Source organism: Puma concolor, chromosome D1 (genome assembly GCF_028749965.1).
Source record: "Puma concolor isolate L17-30 chromosome D1, mPumCon1.1.hap2, whole genome shotgun sequence".
Lineage (NCBI taxonomy): Eukaryota > Metazoa > Chordata > Mammalia > Carnivora > Felidae > Puma > Puma concolor.
This window is the reverse complement of record NC_141676.1, coordinates 28,679,328-28,693,726: the sequence shown is the minus strand read 5'-3', so window position 1 is coordinate 28,693,726 and position 14,399 is coordinate 28,679,328. Positions and strand designations below refer to the sequence as shown.

Genomic DNA, 14,399 nt, shown 5'->3' with positions numbered 1-14,399 from the left:
GATAAATTAATCACTAGAGATTGTGTACATTTTTACTGGTTTCTTAATTTTCAGATGGCATTATCTATAAACTCATTTCTATAACAATTATAGATATAAATTGCTAATACCTTTGTAACTTTGTTTTTGCTTTTAAGAAAGCTAGCTGTCTTGAAATGTAATTTTTTAAATTTACATGTAGAACTAGCTTCTCAGGCTTTTCAGTCTTAGAGAGATTTTTTTCCCCCGCCCCTTCACCCTTACAGAGATTATAATGGGTTATGGGTATGTAAGTCTCTACTGTAAAAACGTGTGCGTGTGTGTGTGTGTGTGTGTGTGTGTGTGTGTGTGTGTGTGTGCTGTGATTGCATAAAGTTCTTTATGTTTTCTCTTCACAGGTATGCATTCCTCAGCAGCAACTGAGCTGTTTGTTACTGGACCTTTGCCAACCACTGGAACACTTCCACCCTCTGCCCTCTCTGCTTATCAGCATCCCACCACCTTCAGCAATAGAAACTTTGCTACCACCTCACCTTTGGTGCTTCAGGATTCGTCTTTTAACACTACATCAAATGGAATTTTAAATCCTCATGACCCTCTGCTACAAATCAAGACTTCCCAGGGAACTGTTCCAACTGCTTTGGCATTTGAGCGCCTAGGCAGTTCTGCGTTAAGTAACAGCATACCACCTCAGTCTTCAACGTATCGCTCAGCGCAAGAGTCTGCACCCCATCTTTTACAACCTCAATTTAGTTTGTTGCCTTCAGCACTTGGGGGAGCCCAGCAAACTCCTCAAGCCTACAGTTCAACTCTCTTTACTAGTTCTACTGCTTCCATTGAAAGAGCTCTTCTTCGAGAATGTAGTGTTATTAAACACCATCAGCGGCCTTCAGGTACCCAGTCTATTCAGGCACAACTGACTGGTTCACAGCATTCCTTACATAGCTATCTGTCAAATGCAAGTGTGGTTAATTTTCAGGAAACAAGTAGGCAGTCATCTTTATCCTGTAGCCCAGTTGGAGATTCTACTCAGGTGAGCAATGGAGGATTACAACAGAAGACCTCCCAGGTGTCAGTGGAACTTGCTCAGTCTTACTCATCTACAATTCCATCATCAGGGTTTCCTCCATCTGCTACAAAAGTAAAAAGCTGTTCTACAAAACAACCACTAGCATCAACTAAGACCCCCAAACCTCAAAGTGTAATTCCTCCTGTGCAAACATTAAGCTATTCCAAACCTTTACATAACCAGAGTTCTGTAATATCGGGCCAAGCACAAATTTATTCTACAGCGCAGCTACCAAGCCTTTTATCAGTTAGTCAGTCCCAAAATTATGGTTTAGTACAGCCACATAATGTGCCATCTATTGTTCATTCACAGGTTTATAGGTCCAACAAAGTTGAGAAGTTGCCATCCTTATATAAAACATTGACTTTTTCTGGATCATCTCAGACTATAACTTCTGAAAATCAGACACTTAATTATTCTTCTAATCAACAAGAAGTATTATCTTCAGTTACAAATGAGAATTACCCTGCCCAAACAAGAGATCTGTCTTCAGTTAGTCAGTCTCAAAATTATTCATCTAGTCATTCTCAGGGTTTACCACCAGTTAGCCAGACACAGGTTAGTTATTCATCTCAGTCACAGGTGTTATCAGTTGTTAGTCCTTCAGAAAGCTATGCTTCAGGGCAGTCTCTAACATTAACAGCCCCTTCTCTTTCTTACTCTTCTGCCACTCGGGCTCAGAATTTGCCAGATTCTAGCCCAACCCAGAATTATATTTCCATGCATTCTTCCCAGAATGCTCAGACTCAAGGGTCATCATCTCCCCAGTCCCAAAAGTTTTTGCCTGCTGCCCAGTCATCATCTTTTGCATCCTCTACTCACTGTCAGACGTTACAGAATAACATACCTTCCCCTGATCCAAAGTCTTATGCTGAAAGAAAACTTGACTCAACTGTGTATACATCTTCAAAGCAAGAAGAGGATTTTCCAATGCAAGAGTTACAGGTATTGCAGCCACAAGTGTCTCTTGAGTCATCAACCCAAAGGCTGTCAGATGGAGAAATTAATGTTCAAGAATCGGCTTATAAGGTGTCAAAGGCAGATGACAGGTATTCTCAGAGTGTAATTAGAAGTAACTCTCGTCTTGAAGATCAGGTTGTTGGGATTGCTCTACAAGGGTCAAAAAAAGAAGAAAGCATGGTTGGTTCAGTGACACAGCTTACCCAACAAATTGGCCAAGTCAGTGCAGCAACCCTTGATATTAAGAAGGCAACTAATTTAATGCAAACTCCACAAATAAGGTTGAATACTAAAGACCTCAACCCGCAGCATTCTCTTATACATAAGGTACATGAAGCCAAGGTCCAGGAGCAACATGATCAAATAATTAATGCCTCATCTCAGATTCAAATTCCAAATCATGCTTTAGGGCATGGCCATCAGGCATCTCTTCCTAACACACAGGTCCTTTTAGATTCTGCCTGTGATTTACAAATTCTTCAGCAGTCAATACTGCAGGCAGGTTTAGGACAAGTAAAGGCATCTTTACAAGTACAGCGTGTTCAAAGTCCTCAACAAATAGTACATCCTTTCCTTCAAATGGATGGTCATATTATTCAGAGCAATGGTGATCATTCTCAGCAGCAGCTCCATCCTCAAACTTCTGAAATAATGAAAATGGACCTCTCTGAGTCTTCAAAACCATTACAACAACATCTAACAGCTAAGGGCCATTTTAGTGAAACAAGTCAACATGATTCAAAGAATCATTTTGTTTCTCTTGGATCAATGTGTTTCCCAGAGGCAATGCTTCTCAGTGATGAGAGAAATATTTTATCAAATGTAGATGATATCTTAGCAGCTACAGCAGCAGCTTGTGGGGTTACTCCTTCTGATTTTTCCAAGTCAACTTCAAATGAAACCATTCCGGCAGTTGAAGATGGTGATTCTAAATCTCATTTTCAGCAGTCATTAGATGTTGGGCATGTGACTTCAGATTTTAACTCTGTGACAACCGCAGTAGGAAAGCCACAGAATATAAATGATATTTCCTTAAATGGAAATCAAGTTGCTGTAAACCTGTCACCAGTACCAACCCTCCAGTCAAAAATGACTCTTGATCAACAGCATATTGAAACTGGTCAAAATAAAGCATCTAAAGTAATTTCACCTGTGGTTGGACCAAGTCATGATGTCCAGGAGCAAAGTTCTGGCTCATTCAAGAAACAGTCTGCTACCAATCACGAATCTGAAGAAGATAGCGAAGTTCCTATGGATAGTACATTAAATAATAACAGAAGCCAAGAGTTTGTTTCTAGTAGAAGTATAAGTGGAGAAAGTGCTACATCAGAGAGTGAGCTCACCACTGATGACAGCAGTGTGTCAGTGAACCCAACTAGAAGTACACTTGCACTGTTAGCCATGGCCCAACCTGGGGAGGCCATCGGTGTCAAGATTGAAGAAGAAAATCAAGATTTAATGCATTTTAACCTTCAGAAGAAAAAAACTGGAAAGGGGCAAACAAAAGAGGAAGACAACAGTAATCAGAAACAGCTGAAAAGACCTGCCCAGGGCAAACGCCAGAATCCAAGGGGAACAGATGTGTATCTGCCATATACTCCTCCTTCCTCAGAGAGCTGCCATGATGGTTATCAGCATCAAGAAAAAATGAGACAGAAGATCAAAGAAGTAGAGGAAAAACAACCAGAAGTCAAAACAGGATTTATTGCCTCTTTCTTAGATTTTCTGAAATCTGGGCCCAAGCAACAGTTTTCCACTCTTGCTGTACGAATGCCTAACAGGACTAGACGACCAGGGACCCAGACTGTTCGTACATTTTGTCCCCCACCACTTCCAAAGACTTCTTCGACAACACCCACACCTTCCGTGTCTGAAATTGGGGGTAACAGTCCATCAGAAAAAGTTGATAATGAACTTAAAAACTTGGAACATTTATCTTCATTTTCTTCTGATGAAGAAGATCCTGGAGTATGTGGTCATGATATTTATAAAAGCGCCTCTACTACCTTAACTACTTTGGATGCTACTTCTGATAAAAAGAAGAAAGCAGGTAAAAGTTTTAAATTTTGGATTCATAATAATGGCTTTCCACTCTTATTTTTATGGTGACAGATTGGGTTTTAAGCTTTCTTAACTTGAAGCAGGTCTGCAAATAAATTTTCAGGACAAAATGCATAGGTAGATATTTTAGGTACTTTTTTTTTTAATGTTTCTTCCCTGTAGGAAAGTTTTGGGGTTTAGGTTGAGAACTTCTGTGTTTTCTTGACTTTTTACTACATGATACATAATTTACATAGTGTGTATCCAGGTTCTCTAATCTGAGACATCTTGAGGTGGGTTATGGACATGAGGCATTTGTACTGGGGGCCCTGTTGTAGTAGTAACTGGCATATTTTCTTGGTATGTCAATTTTACATGAAGACTAACATTTTGCTGTTAAATATTATTATACTATGTGTAGCATGCACATTAAGGTAAAATTAAAAATTTTTTGTGTTGGCTTCAGACTATACCCAAATCTTTGGGTGTGCTTTCACTTTACTCTGTAGTTAAATGAACATTTGGAGGAACTGATTTAAGAAGCTCTGCCTCATGTGAACTATTTTAAGGAAGATGCTAAGGAAAAATATTTATAACAATATAGTAGCCACCACCTCTGTGCTAGGAACTAGTAGCAGTGTTGTGAGATCTGCATTGTTCTCTCCAATATCAGATGGTATAACCAAGAGTGAATGAATTGTGCAGGTCCATACAACTAGTAAGTGACAGAGCTGGAGTCTGTACTCAGGTTTGTCTGATTGTAGAGCCTCTATTCCTGCCTAGCTCTTTTGCATAAAGTGGTGCTTTGAAAGTTAAACCCTGTTTTGCGATGTACCTTATTAGTTTCTCTCTGGACTTGAGACTACCTTTAACTGCTGAAGTGGTCTGAAACAACCTGTATTCCAAATAATCTGTTAGCATAAACATCTGCTAATTCATTTCTAAAGAATTCACATTTTGTTATACAGGGAAATCAGTATAATGGAATGTCAATGTTAGAGCCAAAGACATTATGTACGTGGATAATCCTAGTAAGATTTTACACTCCTTTTCCCCCAATTCAGGGTGCTTTGCAATTGTTATTATATTCCCTCTTCCATTTGTAGAACAATGCTTTTATAATTTTTGTTCTAAAATAGGAATCTAGGGACACCTGGGTAGCTCAGTTGCTTAGGCTTCCGACTCTTCATTTCAGCTCAGCTCATGATCCCAAGGTTGTGGGATAGAACCCTGAGTCAGTGCAGAGCCTGCTTGGGATTTTCTTTCTCCCTCTCTCTCAGCCCCATCCCTGCTCGCTCACACACTCTCTCTCTCCCCCTCTCTCTGTCTCTCTCTCTCAAAATAAATAAACTTAAAAAAAAATGAAAGGTCCAGCACTGAGAGGGCCCTTTCATTTAAAAAAGATAAGTAAAAATAAAATATGAATCAAATATGAAAAATGAATATAAATCAAATCTGAAAATGTGAGCCCTGCGCCCAGCATGAGGCTTGCACTCACAACCCTGAGATCCAGAGTAGCATGCTCTACGGACTGAGCCATTCAGGTACCCAAAGTCTGACCCTTCTGATTTATTTTTACAGGAGGTGAGTGAGGTATGGGTTGAAGTTAATTTTTTTACATATGGAAGTCCAGCTTTTCCAGCACCATTTGTTGAAAAGAGTCCTTTCTTCTTCTGTTGCCTTTGCATTTTTTATAAAAAATCAGTTGATCATATTTGTATGAATCTATTTCTGGACTGTCAATTCTGTTACATTGATCTGTGTGTTTATGCTTTTGAAAATAACACAGTCTTAATTGCTGTAGCTTTATAGTAAACCTTGAAAAAGGGCAGTTGCGAATTCAAATTTGTTCTTTTTCAAAATTGTTTTGCCTTTTCTAGTTCCTTTCCTTTTCCATATAAAATTGCAAATCAGCTGTATCTACCAAAAAAAATTCTCACTGGAATTTTGATTTTGATTTCTTTGAATCTATAGCACTTTGAGGAAAACTGAACTATTAACAGTGTACTGAGTGTAACAATTCATGAACACATTTGATTTTTCACTAGTCTTTTACAGTTTTGGGCATATAGATCCTGCACATGATCTATATTTAGGGATGTAGAGCCTAAATATTTTTGGTGCTGTTTATTGTAAATGATGCTTGTTTAGTTATTTATTGGTAGATTATAAAAATTGTCATATATATGTATATTATATACACATAATATATATGTATATATAATATATAATATGTTATATATGTGTATATAATATACATATATATATGTTGATCTTAAATCCTACAAATCTGCACAACTTATTAATTCTAGGGGTTTGTTGTGTTTTGTTTTTTTTTTTAATCTGTAGGATTTTTTATGTAGAAAATTATGTCATCTGCAAATAAGGATAGTTTCATTTTTCTTTTTCCAGTCTTAATGCCTTCTTCATTCCTGTCCTAATGTATAGGAATAAACATTCCTATACAGTGTTTAATGAAAGAGTTGAATGTGGACATTCTGAATATGTTCTTGATCTTTGGAGGAAAAAAAATCAACCTTTTGCCATTAAGTACGATGTTCACTATAGGTTTTTTGTAGATGTCTTATCACATTAAAGAAATTCTTTACATTGCCTAGTTTGGTAACAGTTTTTTATAATGAATGGAAGTTGAATTTTGTCAAATGATTTTTCTTCATCTGTTGAAATGATCATGTAGTTTTCTTATTAAGTCTTTCAATATGGTGAATAACATTGACTGATTTTCAAATATATTCATGGCCTTGCATTCCCAAGATAAACCTCAGCAATTGTGATATATTATCTTTTTTATACATCAGTGGATTCAATTTTCTAATTTTTTTACATCCATGTTTGCAGTGGATATTGGTCTGTAGTTTTCCTTTTGTAATTCCTTTGTTTGGTTTTGGTATCTGGTTGTTGCTGACCTCATAAATGACTTGGTGATTCTTCCCTTCTCTGTTTTCTGCAAGAGGTTGGGTAGTACTATCTCTTTCACAAATGTTTGAATTTGTTAGTGAAACCATTTGAACCTGGAGTTTTCTTTGTCAGAAACTTTTTTGCTATGAGTTCAGTTTCTTTGATACAGAGCTGTTCACCTTGCCTGTTTCTTCTTGACTGTGCTTTGGTAGTTTGTATCTTTGAAGGAATCATTCCGTTTTAATTGAGATGTCAAATTTATCAGCATAGAGTTGTTGGTAGTATTTCCTCATGTTAGTAATTTGTGTCTTCTCTCTTTTTGTCATGGTCTGAATAGAAGTTTATTAATTTTATTGATTCTTTTTCTCCTTTGTTGGCAGTTTCACTGATTTTTGCTCTTCTCGTCATTTCCTTTTTCCTGCTTGATTTAGGTTTATTATACCCTATTTTTCTAGTTTCTTTTGGTAGAAGCCTAAATTGTTAATTTAAGACTCCTCTTCTTTTCTGCTATACGCATTTAATGTTACAGACCTCTCTCTAAGCCCTGCTTTAGCTATGTCCCACAAATTTTAATTATTTTTTATTTATATATTATTTTTTCAGTTCTTTCTCTCTCAAAAAATAAACATTAAAAAATTTATAAAAACAATATTTCAACTTTTAGTATTTCATTTTTAAATTTATCTCTGCTTTTTCTGTCTGAATCTTTTTGTACTATGTTTCTAGTGTTTGACCTAGTGATTACCATCCACATAGAATTAATATTTTTATGATTCCGGCACACCTGGATGGCTCAGTTGGTCGAGTATCAGACTCTTGATTTCAGCTCAGGTCATGGTCTCATAGTTGGTGGGTTCAAGCCCCACGTTGGACCTTGCCCTAACAGCGCAGAGCCTGCTTGGGATTCTCTCTCCTCTCTGTCTCTCCCCAACTTGCACTCTCTCTCTCTCTCAAAATAAATAAACATTTTAAAACAATATTTTTATGATTTCAAGTAAAATGTCAAAGTCTAACGACCATACAGGTCCCTTTACCCTTGCCCTTATGTTATACATATTTGGCATATATATTACATCTATCTACATATATTGAAAACTCTAATAGGGGTTTGCTTTCAATAGTCAAATACATTTTAAATAACTTAAGAGGAGGAAGAGAGTATAGTTACTCAGATATTTATAATTTCTGTTGCAGTTCCTTTATTCCTGATGTTCCAAGTTACCCTCTGGTATCATTTGCTTCCCATTAGCCCAAAGATTACTTTTTCTTTTTCTTTGGTTTTCAACAATGTAATTGTTTATCTGGGTAGGGTTTATCCTGTTTGGAGTTCACTGAGCTTCTTAAATCTGTAAAACGTATGTCTTTTACCAAATTTGAGAGTTTGGGGACATTATTTTTTCTGTACCAATCTCTTTCTCTCCTTACAGGACTCCAGTGACACTTCAGTGACACAAATGTAAAACCTTTTGATATTGTTCCTGACATTCTGTTCATTTTTTTCAATCTTCTTTTCCTCTCTGTTCTAAACATTGTATAATTTCTATTGGCCTATCTTACAGTTCATTGATTTTTCAGCCTTCTCAATTCTGTTATCGATCCCATCCAGTGAATTTTTTATTTCAGATATTTTTTAAATTATAAAATTTGTTTTTGGTTCTTTTTTCTAGTTTCTGTTTCTCTGCTGAGAATTTACATATTTCCATTCATTTTAATGTAATTCTTTTTTTTTAGTTTTTTTTTTATTTTGGGAGAGAGAGAAAGAGTGAGTGAGGGAGGAGCAGAAAGAGAGGGAGAGAGAGAATCCCAAGCAGGCACCATGCTTGCTCAGTGTGGAGCCCAAATGGGGCTCAATCTCATGACCTTGGGATCAATCATGATCTGAGCTGAAGTTAAAAGTTGGACACTCAACCAACTGAGCAAGCCACTCAGGCACCCCTTAAAAAAATATTTTTAAATTAACAATGTGTGTTGAATTTTGTCATATGCTTTTTTTCCCACATTAATCTATTATTTCATTTCTTTTTTTTTTTTAACGTTTATTTATTTTTGAGAGAAAGAGACAGAGTGTGAGTGGGAGAGGGGCAGAGAGAGAGAGAGAGGGAGACACAGAATTAGAAGCAGGCTCCAGGCTCTGAGCTGTCCAGCACAGAGTTCAAGGAGGGCTCGAACTCACGAGTGGTGAGATCATGACCGGAGCTGAAGTCAGACACCCAACCAACTGAGGTGCCCTTTTATTTGATTTCTTAATGTTGAACCTTTTTAAGAAAATTCTACCATAAACTCTGCTTGGTCATGCTGAATTATTTTAATCCATTGCAAGATTTAAGTTGCTAGTGTTTTATTTAGGATTTTTACACTTAGATTCATAAGTGAGATTAACGCTTATAGTGTTTTTTTTTAAAGTTTTTTTAAAAATATTTATTTTATTTTTGAGAGAGACAGAGGATGAGCAGGGGAGGGGCAGAAAGAGGGAGACACAGAACTCCAAGCAGGTTCCAGGCTCTGCGATGTCAGCATAGAGCCCAACTAGGGCCTCAAACTGTGACATGAAACTCACAAACTGTGAGATCATAACCTGAGCTGAAGTTGGATGCTTAATTGACTAAGCCACCCAGGCGCCCCTATGCTTATAGTGTTTTTTGCCTTAATCTTTTTATTGCTGTATTTTTGGTTTTGTGTTTTCGTTTTTTGTCTTAATATTCACTTTTATAGTCAGAGTTTTTTTTGTTTTTTTTTTTTAACGTTTATTTATTTTTGAGACAGAGAGAGAGCATGAACAGGGGAGGGTCAGAGAAAGAGGGAGACACAGAATCTGAAACAGGCTCCAGGCCCTGAGCTGTCAGCACAGAACCCGACACAGGGCTCGAACCCACAGACTGTGAGATCATGACCTGAGCCGAAGTCGGACACTCAACCGACTGAGCCACCCAGGCGCCCCGAATTGGGAGAGTTTTTGTATTTGTCTAAGCTTTGAAAAAATTTACCTACCACATATAATAGGGGTTTGGTAGAACTTTCTAAGAATATATCTGGGACTTTCCAGTTTTTTTCCTGAGGTAGTTTAATCTATCAAGATCAATTTTTTTAAAGGTATGGTATTTTCTAGTAAAATCATCCCTTTCATTTAGATTTTTTAATCTGTTATGAAGTTGCACATAGCATTTAATTCCCTCTGTTTCTATACATATGTTCTCTTTCTTGCTCCAAATGTGTTTGAATCTTTTTCCTTATCATTCTGTGAAGTTTACCTATTTAATAGTTCTTTTCAATGAACCAGTGTACTTTTTATTTATTCCTGCTTTCATTTTGTTACTCACTTTTTCTTTACTCAGTTCTATTTCTCTATCTTCCCTGGGTTCAATTTAATATTCTCTCTCTGGCTTCTTGAGTTTAATAGTTTATTTTTATATGTATATCCTTGCTTTTTAATGAATGGCATTAAAGTGTAAGGTTTCTTCATTGCAACACACTCTGGCCCTATCTATGCCTTTGGTTTCAATTTGTAATGCTCTCACTCCTTTCTAAATGCTTTGTCATTTCAGTTTTAATTTCCTTTTTAACCTAAGAGTTATTAAGAATTGTGTGTTTTTGCCTATTTCCAAATAGGTTTCTATTTTTGTTGTTGTTGGTACTCATTTATTACTAATTTATGGCCCTACTGTATTTTGGTCAAAGGAGTGCTTCAATAATGCTTGCTTTTGGATATTTATGAAAAGTTTGCTAGTGGCTTGGTAAATGATCATTTTTTATAAATAATTCATGAATACTATGTGCTATAGATTATATTTGGTAATGCCGTTCAAATCCTTTATATCTCCTTTTTTGCTTAATGTAATACATGACATTAGGTTATATAAGAAAATTTATGTTTGTTGGACCTAAATGACAGGTCTAGAATTTGCCTTGAACTATCCCAGCAAATATAAAAGGGGTGATGGAAATATGAAAGAAGTATACCAAAATGTTCGTAGTAGTTACTATAACTGGGTTATGGTATTTGAGGGTTTGTATTTTCTACTTTTATGTATGTTTGAAATTCTGAATAATAAACAGTTTTTAAATCCTCCCTATCCTTATTTGTTTTTAGATTGCTTGATCTGTTGATTCCTGAAAAAGGTGTGTTAAAGTTTCCAACTATGTTTGATTGTTTCTCTAATACTGTTTACTTGATATGTTTCAAACCCATGTGATCGGATACGTAAAATTGTACTAAGTTAAATTTCCTTTTCATAAAATCTTTTTCCCTTTTAATTTGTCATTTCTGTTTTTAATATTGCCATACTAATTTTATTGTTACTGTTTTGGTATATTTTTCCATATCTGTTTTCTTTCAAATTATTTTCTCTTGTGAAATATAACTCACATATGGAAATAAATGTAAGACATGTAAGATAACACACATACAATTTCTATAAATTTGAAAATGCAGACATTACTTAAGCCATATTCCCTGACTATAATGCAATAATTTTATAAATAATAGTTGAAAGGAAAAAAAGAAAATGACAAAGAAATAAAAAGTTTATTTTTAAAACTTCTAAATAACTTCTCCTAAATAACTCATGGCTTTAAAAAGAAACCAAAACTGAAATGATTAACCACTTAGAAAGGACAGTGGAGCATTACATTTCAAAACCAATGAGATGTGCCAAAAGTGTGGAGCAAAGAATAAAATTTAATGGTGTTAAATGCTACTCATTAGAGAACAAGAAAGTACAAAATTTGAATATTATATTAATTTTTTTAATAATTAGTATTTTGAGAGAGAGACAGAGACAGAGTGCAAGTTGGGGAGGGGCAGAGAGAGAGGGAGACACAGAATCTGAAGCAGGCTTCAGGCTCCAATCTGTCAGCACAGGACCTGATGCAGGGCTCGAACCCACAAACTGTGAGATCATGACCGGAGCCAAAGTCAGACGCTCAACCAGGTGCCCCCAAATTGAATATTATACATTAAACTCAACTCATAACCTCTAGAACTAACCACTATCTCAGTTGGGGGTGGTAATCACTTCCTTGCTTTTCTTTTGCAATTTTATCACATGTGTATGCATCCCTAAATACTATACCTTTGTTTTTTTAAGTATATTTGACATACAATGTTATATTAGTTTCCAATGCATAGCTTATTGATTCAACAATTTCATACATTTCTGTCACCATGCAACATTAATACAGTATTATTGAGTGTATTCCTTCTCTTATTTTCATCTCCATTACTTATTTTATAACTGGAAGTATGTACCTCTTAATCCCTTTTATGTATATTATACTATACTATACCTGAACACTCTTCTTAGCTTTGGTTTGTTTTAAAGCTTCATAAAAAGAGCATCATAGAGTATTTATATATAGATGTTTCCCTTTACTAATTTTAAAGTTATACGTTCTTTTATTTTTATTAAAAAAATTTTTTTAATTACTCAGCAATCAAAAAGAATGAAATCTTGTCATTCGCAACTATGTGGATGGAACTAGAGGGTACTATGCTAAGCGAAATTAGAGAAAGACAAATATATGACTTCATTTGTATGAGTACTGTAAGATACAAAACAGATGAACATAAGGGAAGGGAAGCAAAAATAATACAAAAACAGGGAGGGGGACAAAAACATAAGAGACTCTAAATTATGGAGAACAAACAGAGGGTTACTGTGGGAGGGGGAATGGGCTAAATGGGTAAAGGGCATTAAGAAATCTACTCCTGAAGTCACTGTTGCACTATATGCTAACTAACTTAGATGTCAATTTTTAAAAAAATTAAATAAAAATTAAAAGGAAAAAAACTCACAGTGAAAAGGAAAATGTATTTGATGACATGAGAATTTAAAAAGTCTGGATACAAAAGCTCCATTGATAAAATAAAAATAATTATACATTGGGAAATAAAAATAAAATAGAGAAATAAAACAATTTTTTTTAATATTTATTTTTTGAGAGAGAGACACACACAAAGTGTGAGCAGGGGTGGAGCAAAGGGAGACACAGACTCTGAAGCAGGCTCCAGGCTCAGACCTGTCAGCACAGAGCCCAACTTGGGGCTTGAACTCATGAAACTCGAGGTCATGACCTGAGCTGAATTCAGCCACTTAACTGACTGAGCCACCCAGGTGCCCCAGTTATACATTCTTTTAAAAGAAATATTTGCTTAGTTTTTTACTATGGACATTTTCTTTTTTTGTTTATTTTTTTATATGTTTATTTTGAGCAAAGAGGGAGAGAGAGCACATGGGCAGGGTGGGGGGGGGAGTGGCAGAGAGGGGAGAGAGAGAGGATCCCAAGCAAGCTCTGCACTGTCATTGCAGAGCCCCGACGTAGGGCTTAATCTCGTGAACTGTGAGATCATGACCTGAACCGAAATCAAGAGTCGGACACTTAACTAACTGAGCCACCCAGACACCCCTAAAATTTATTTATTTTGAGAGAGAGCACATGTGTATGCACGAGTAGGAGAGGGGCAGAGAGAGAGAAAGGGAGAGAGAGGATCCCAAGGAGGCTCCATGCTGTCAGTGCAGATCCCGAAGTGGGACTCAATCCCATCAACCATGAGATCATGACCTGAGCCAAAATCAAGAGTCAGATGCTCAACCCACTGAGCCAATCAGGTGCCCATGGGCATTTTCAAATATAAACAAAGATTGATATAATTAAACCAATGTATGTATCACTCAGTTTTTTTTTTTAAATTTTTTTCAGTGTTTATTTTTTTGAGGGAGTGTGTATGCACATGTGCAAGGGAGGGGCAGAGAGAGGGGGGTATAGATGATCAGAAGTGGGCTTTGTGCTGACAGCAGCGGGTCCAGTGGGGGGCTTGAACTCACAAACAGTGAGATCATGACCTGAGCCAAAGTCAGACACTTAACCAACTGAGCCACCCAGTGATAGGTACCCCTATCACTTAGCTTTAATAATCATTGATACATGGTCAGTCTCGTCTCATTCCTGTATTCCCAACCCCTCATTATTTTGATGAAATATTTCTGTTCTTTTCCTGGTTATAGTAGGAATTGCAGTATGTATTTTCTGCTTCTCAAAATCTGTTAATATCTTTCTCTCCTCCTGGATAATAGTAGACTTTTGAACACTAGAACTCTTTGAACAATGTGTATAGTTTTCAGAAGGGAAGCTTTATATTTTTCTGAAATTTATTCCCAAATATTTTTTTCTTTTTGATGCTATTATAAGTGGAATTGTATTCCTGAATTCTTTTTTTTTAACGTTTATTTATTTATTTATTTATTTATTTATTTATTTATTTATTTTGAAAGAAAGAGTGTGCTCATGTGAACAGTGGGAAGGCAGAGAGAAAGAGAGCGAGAGAGAATCCCAAGCAGGCTCCATGCTGTCAGCTCAGAGCCCCATACAGAGCTCCATCTCACAAACCGTGAGGTCATGACTTGAGCCAAAATCAAGAGTGGGACACTTAACCAAC

General features: G+C 36.2%; 1 protein-coding gene across 4 annotated transcripts in view; it reads left to right on the top strand.

Annotated features, from left to right (window-relative positions):
* The window catches only part of QSER1 (glutamine and serine rich 1), an 82,422-nt gene that overhangs the window by 39,732 nt on the left and 28,291 nt on the right, over window positions 1-14,399 (top strand). For all 4 annotated transcript variants that reach the window (XM_086677729.1, XM_086677732.1, XM_086677731.1 and 1 more), the window contains one exon: window positions 378-4,058. In XM_086677729.1, the coding sequence (XP_086533855.1) occupies window positions 378-4,058 (3,681 nt within the window). The remainder of the gene's footprint in view (window positions 1-377; window positions 4,059-14,399) is intronic.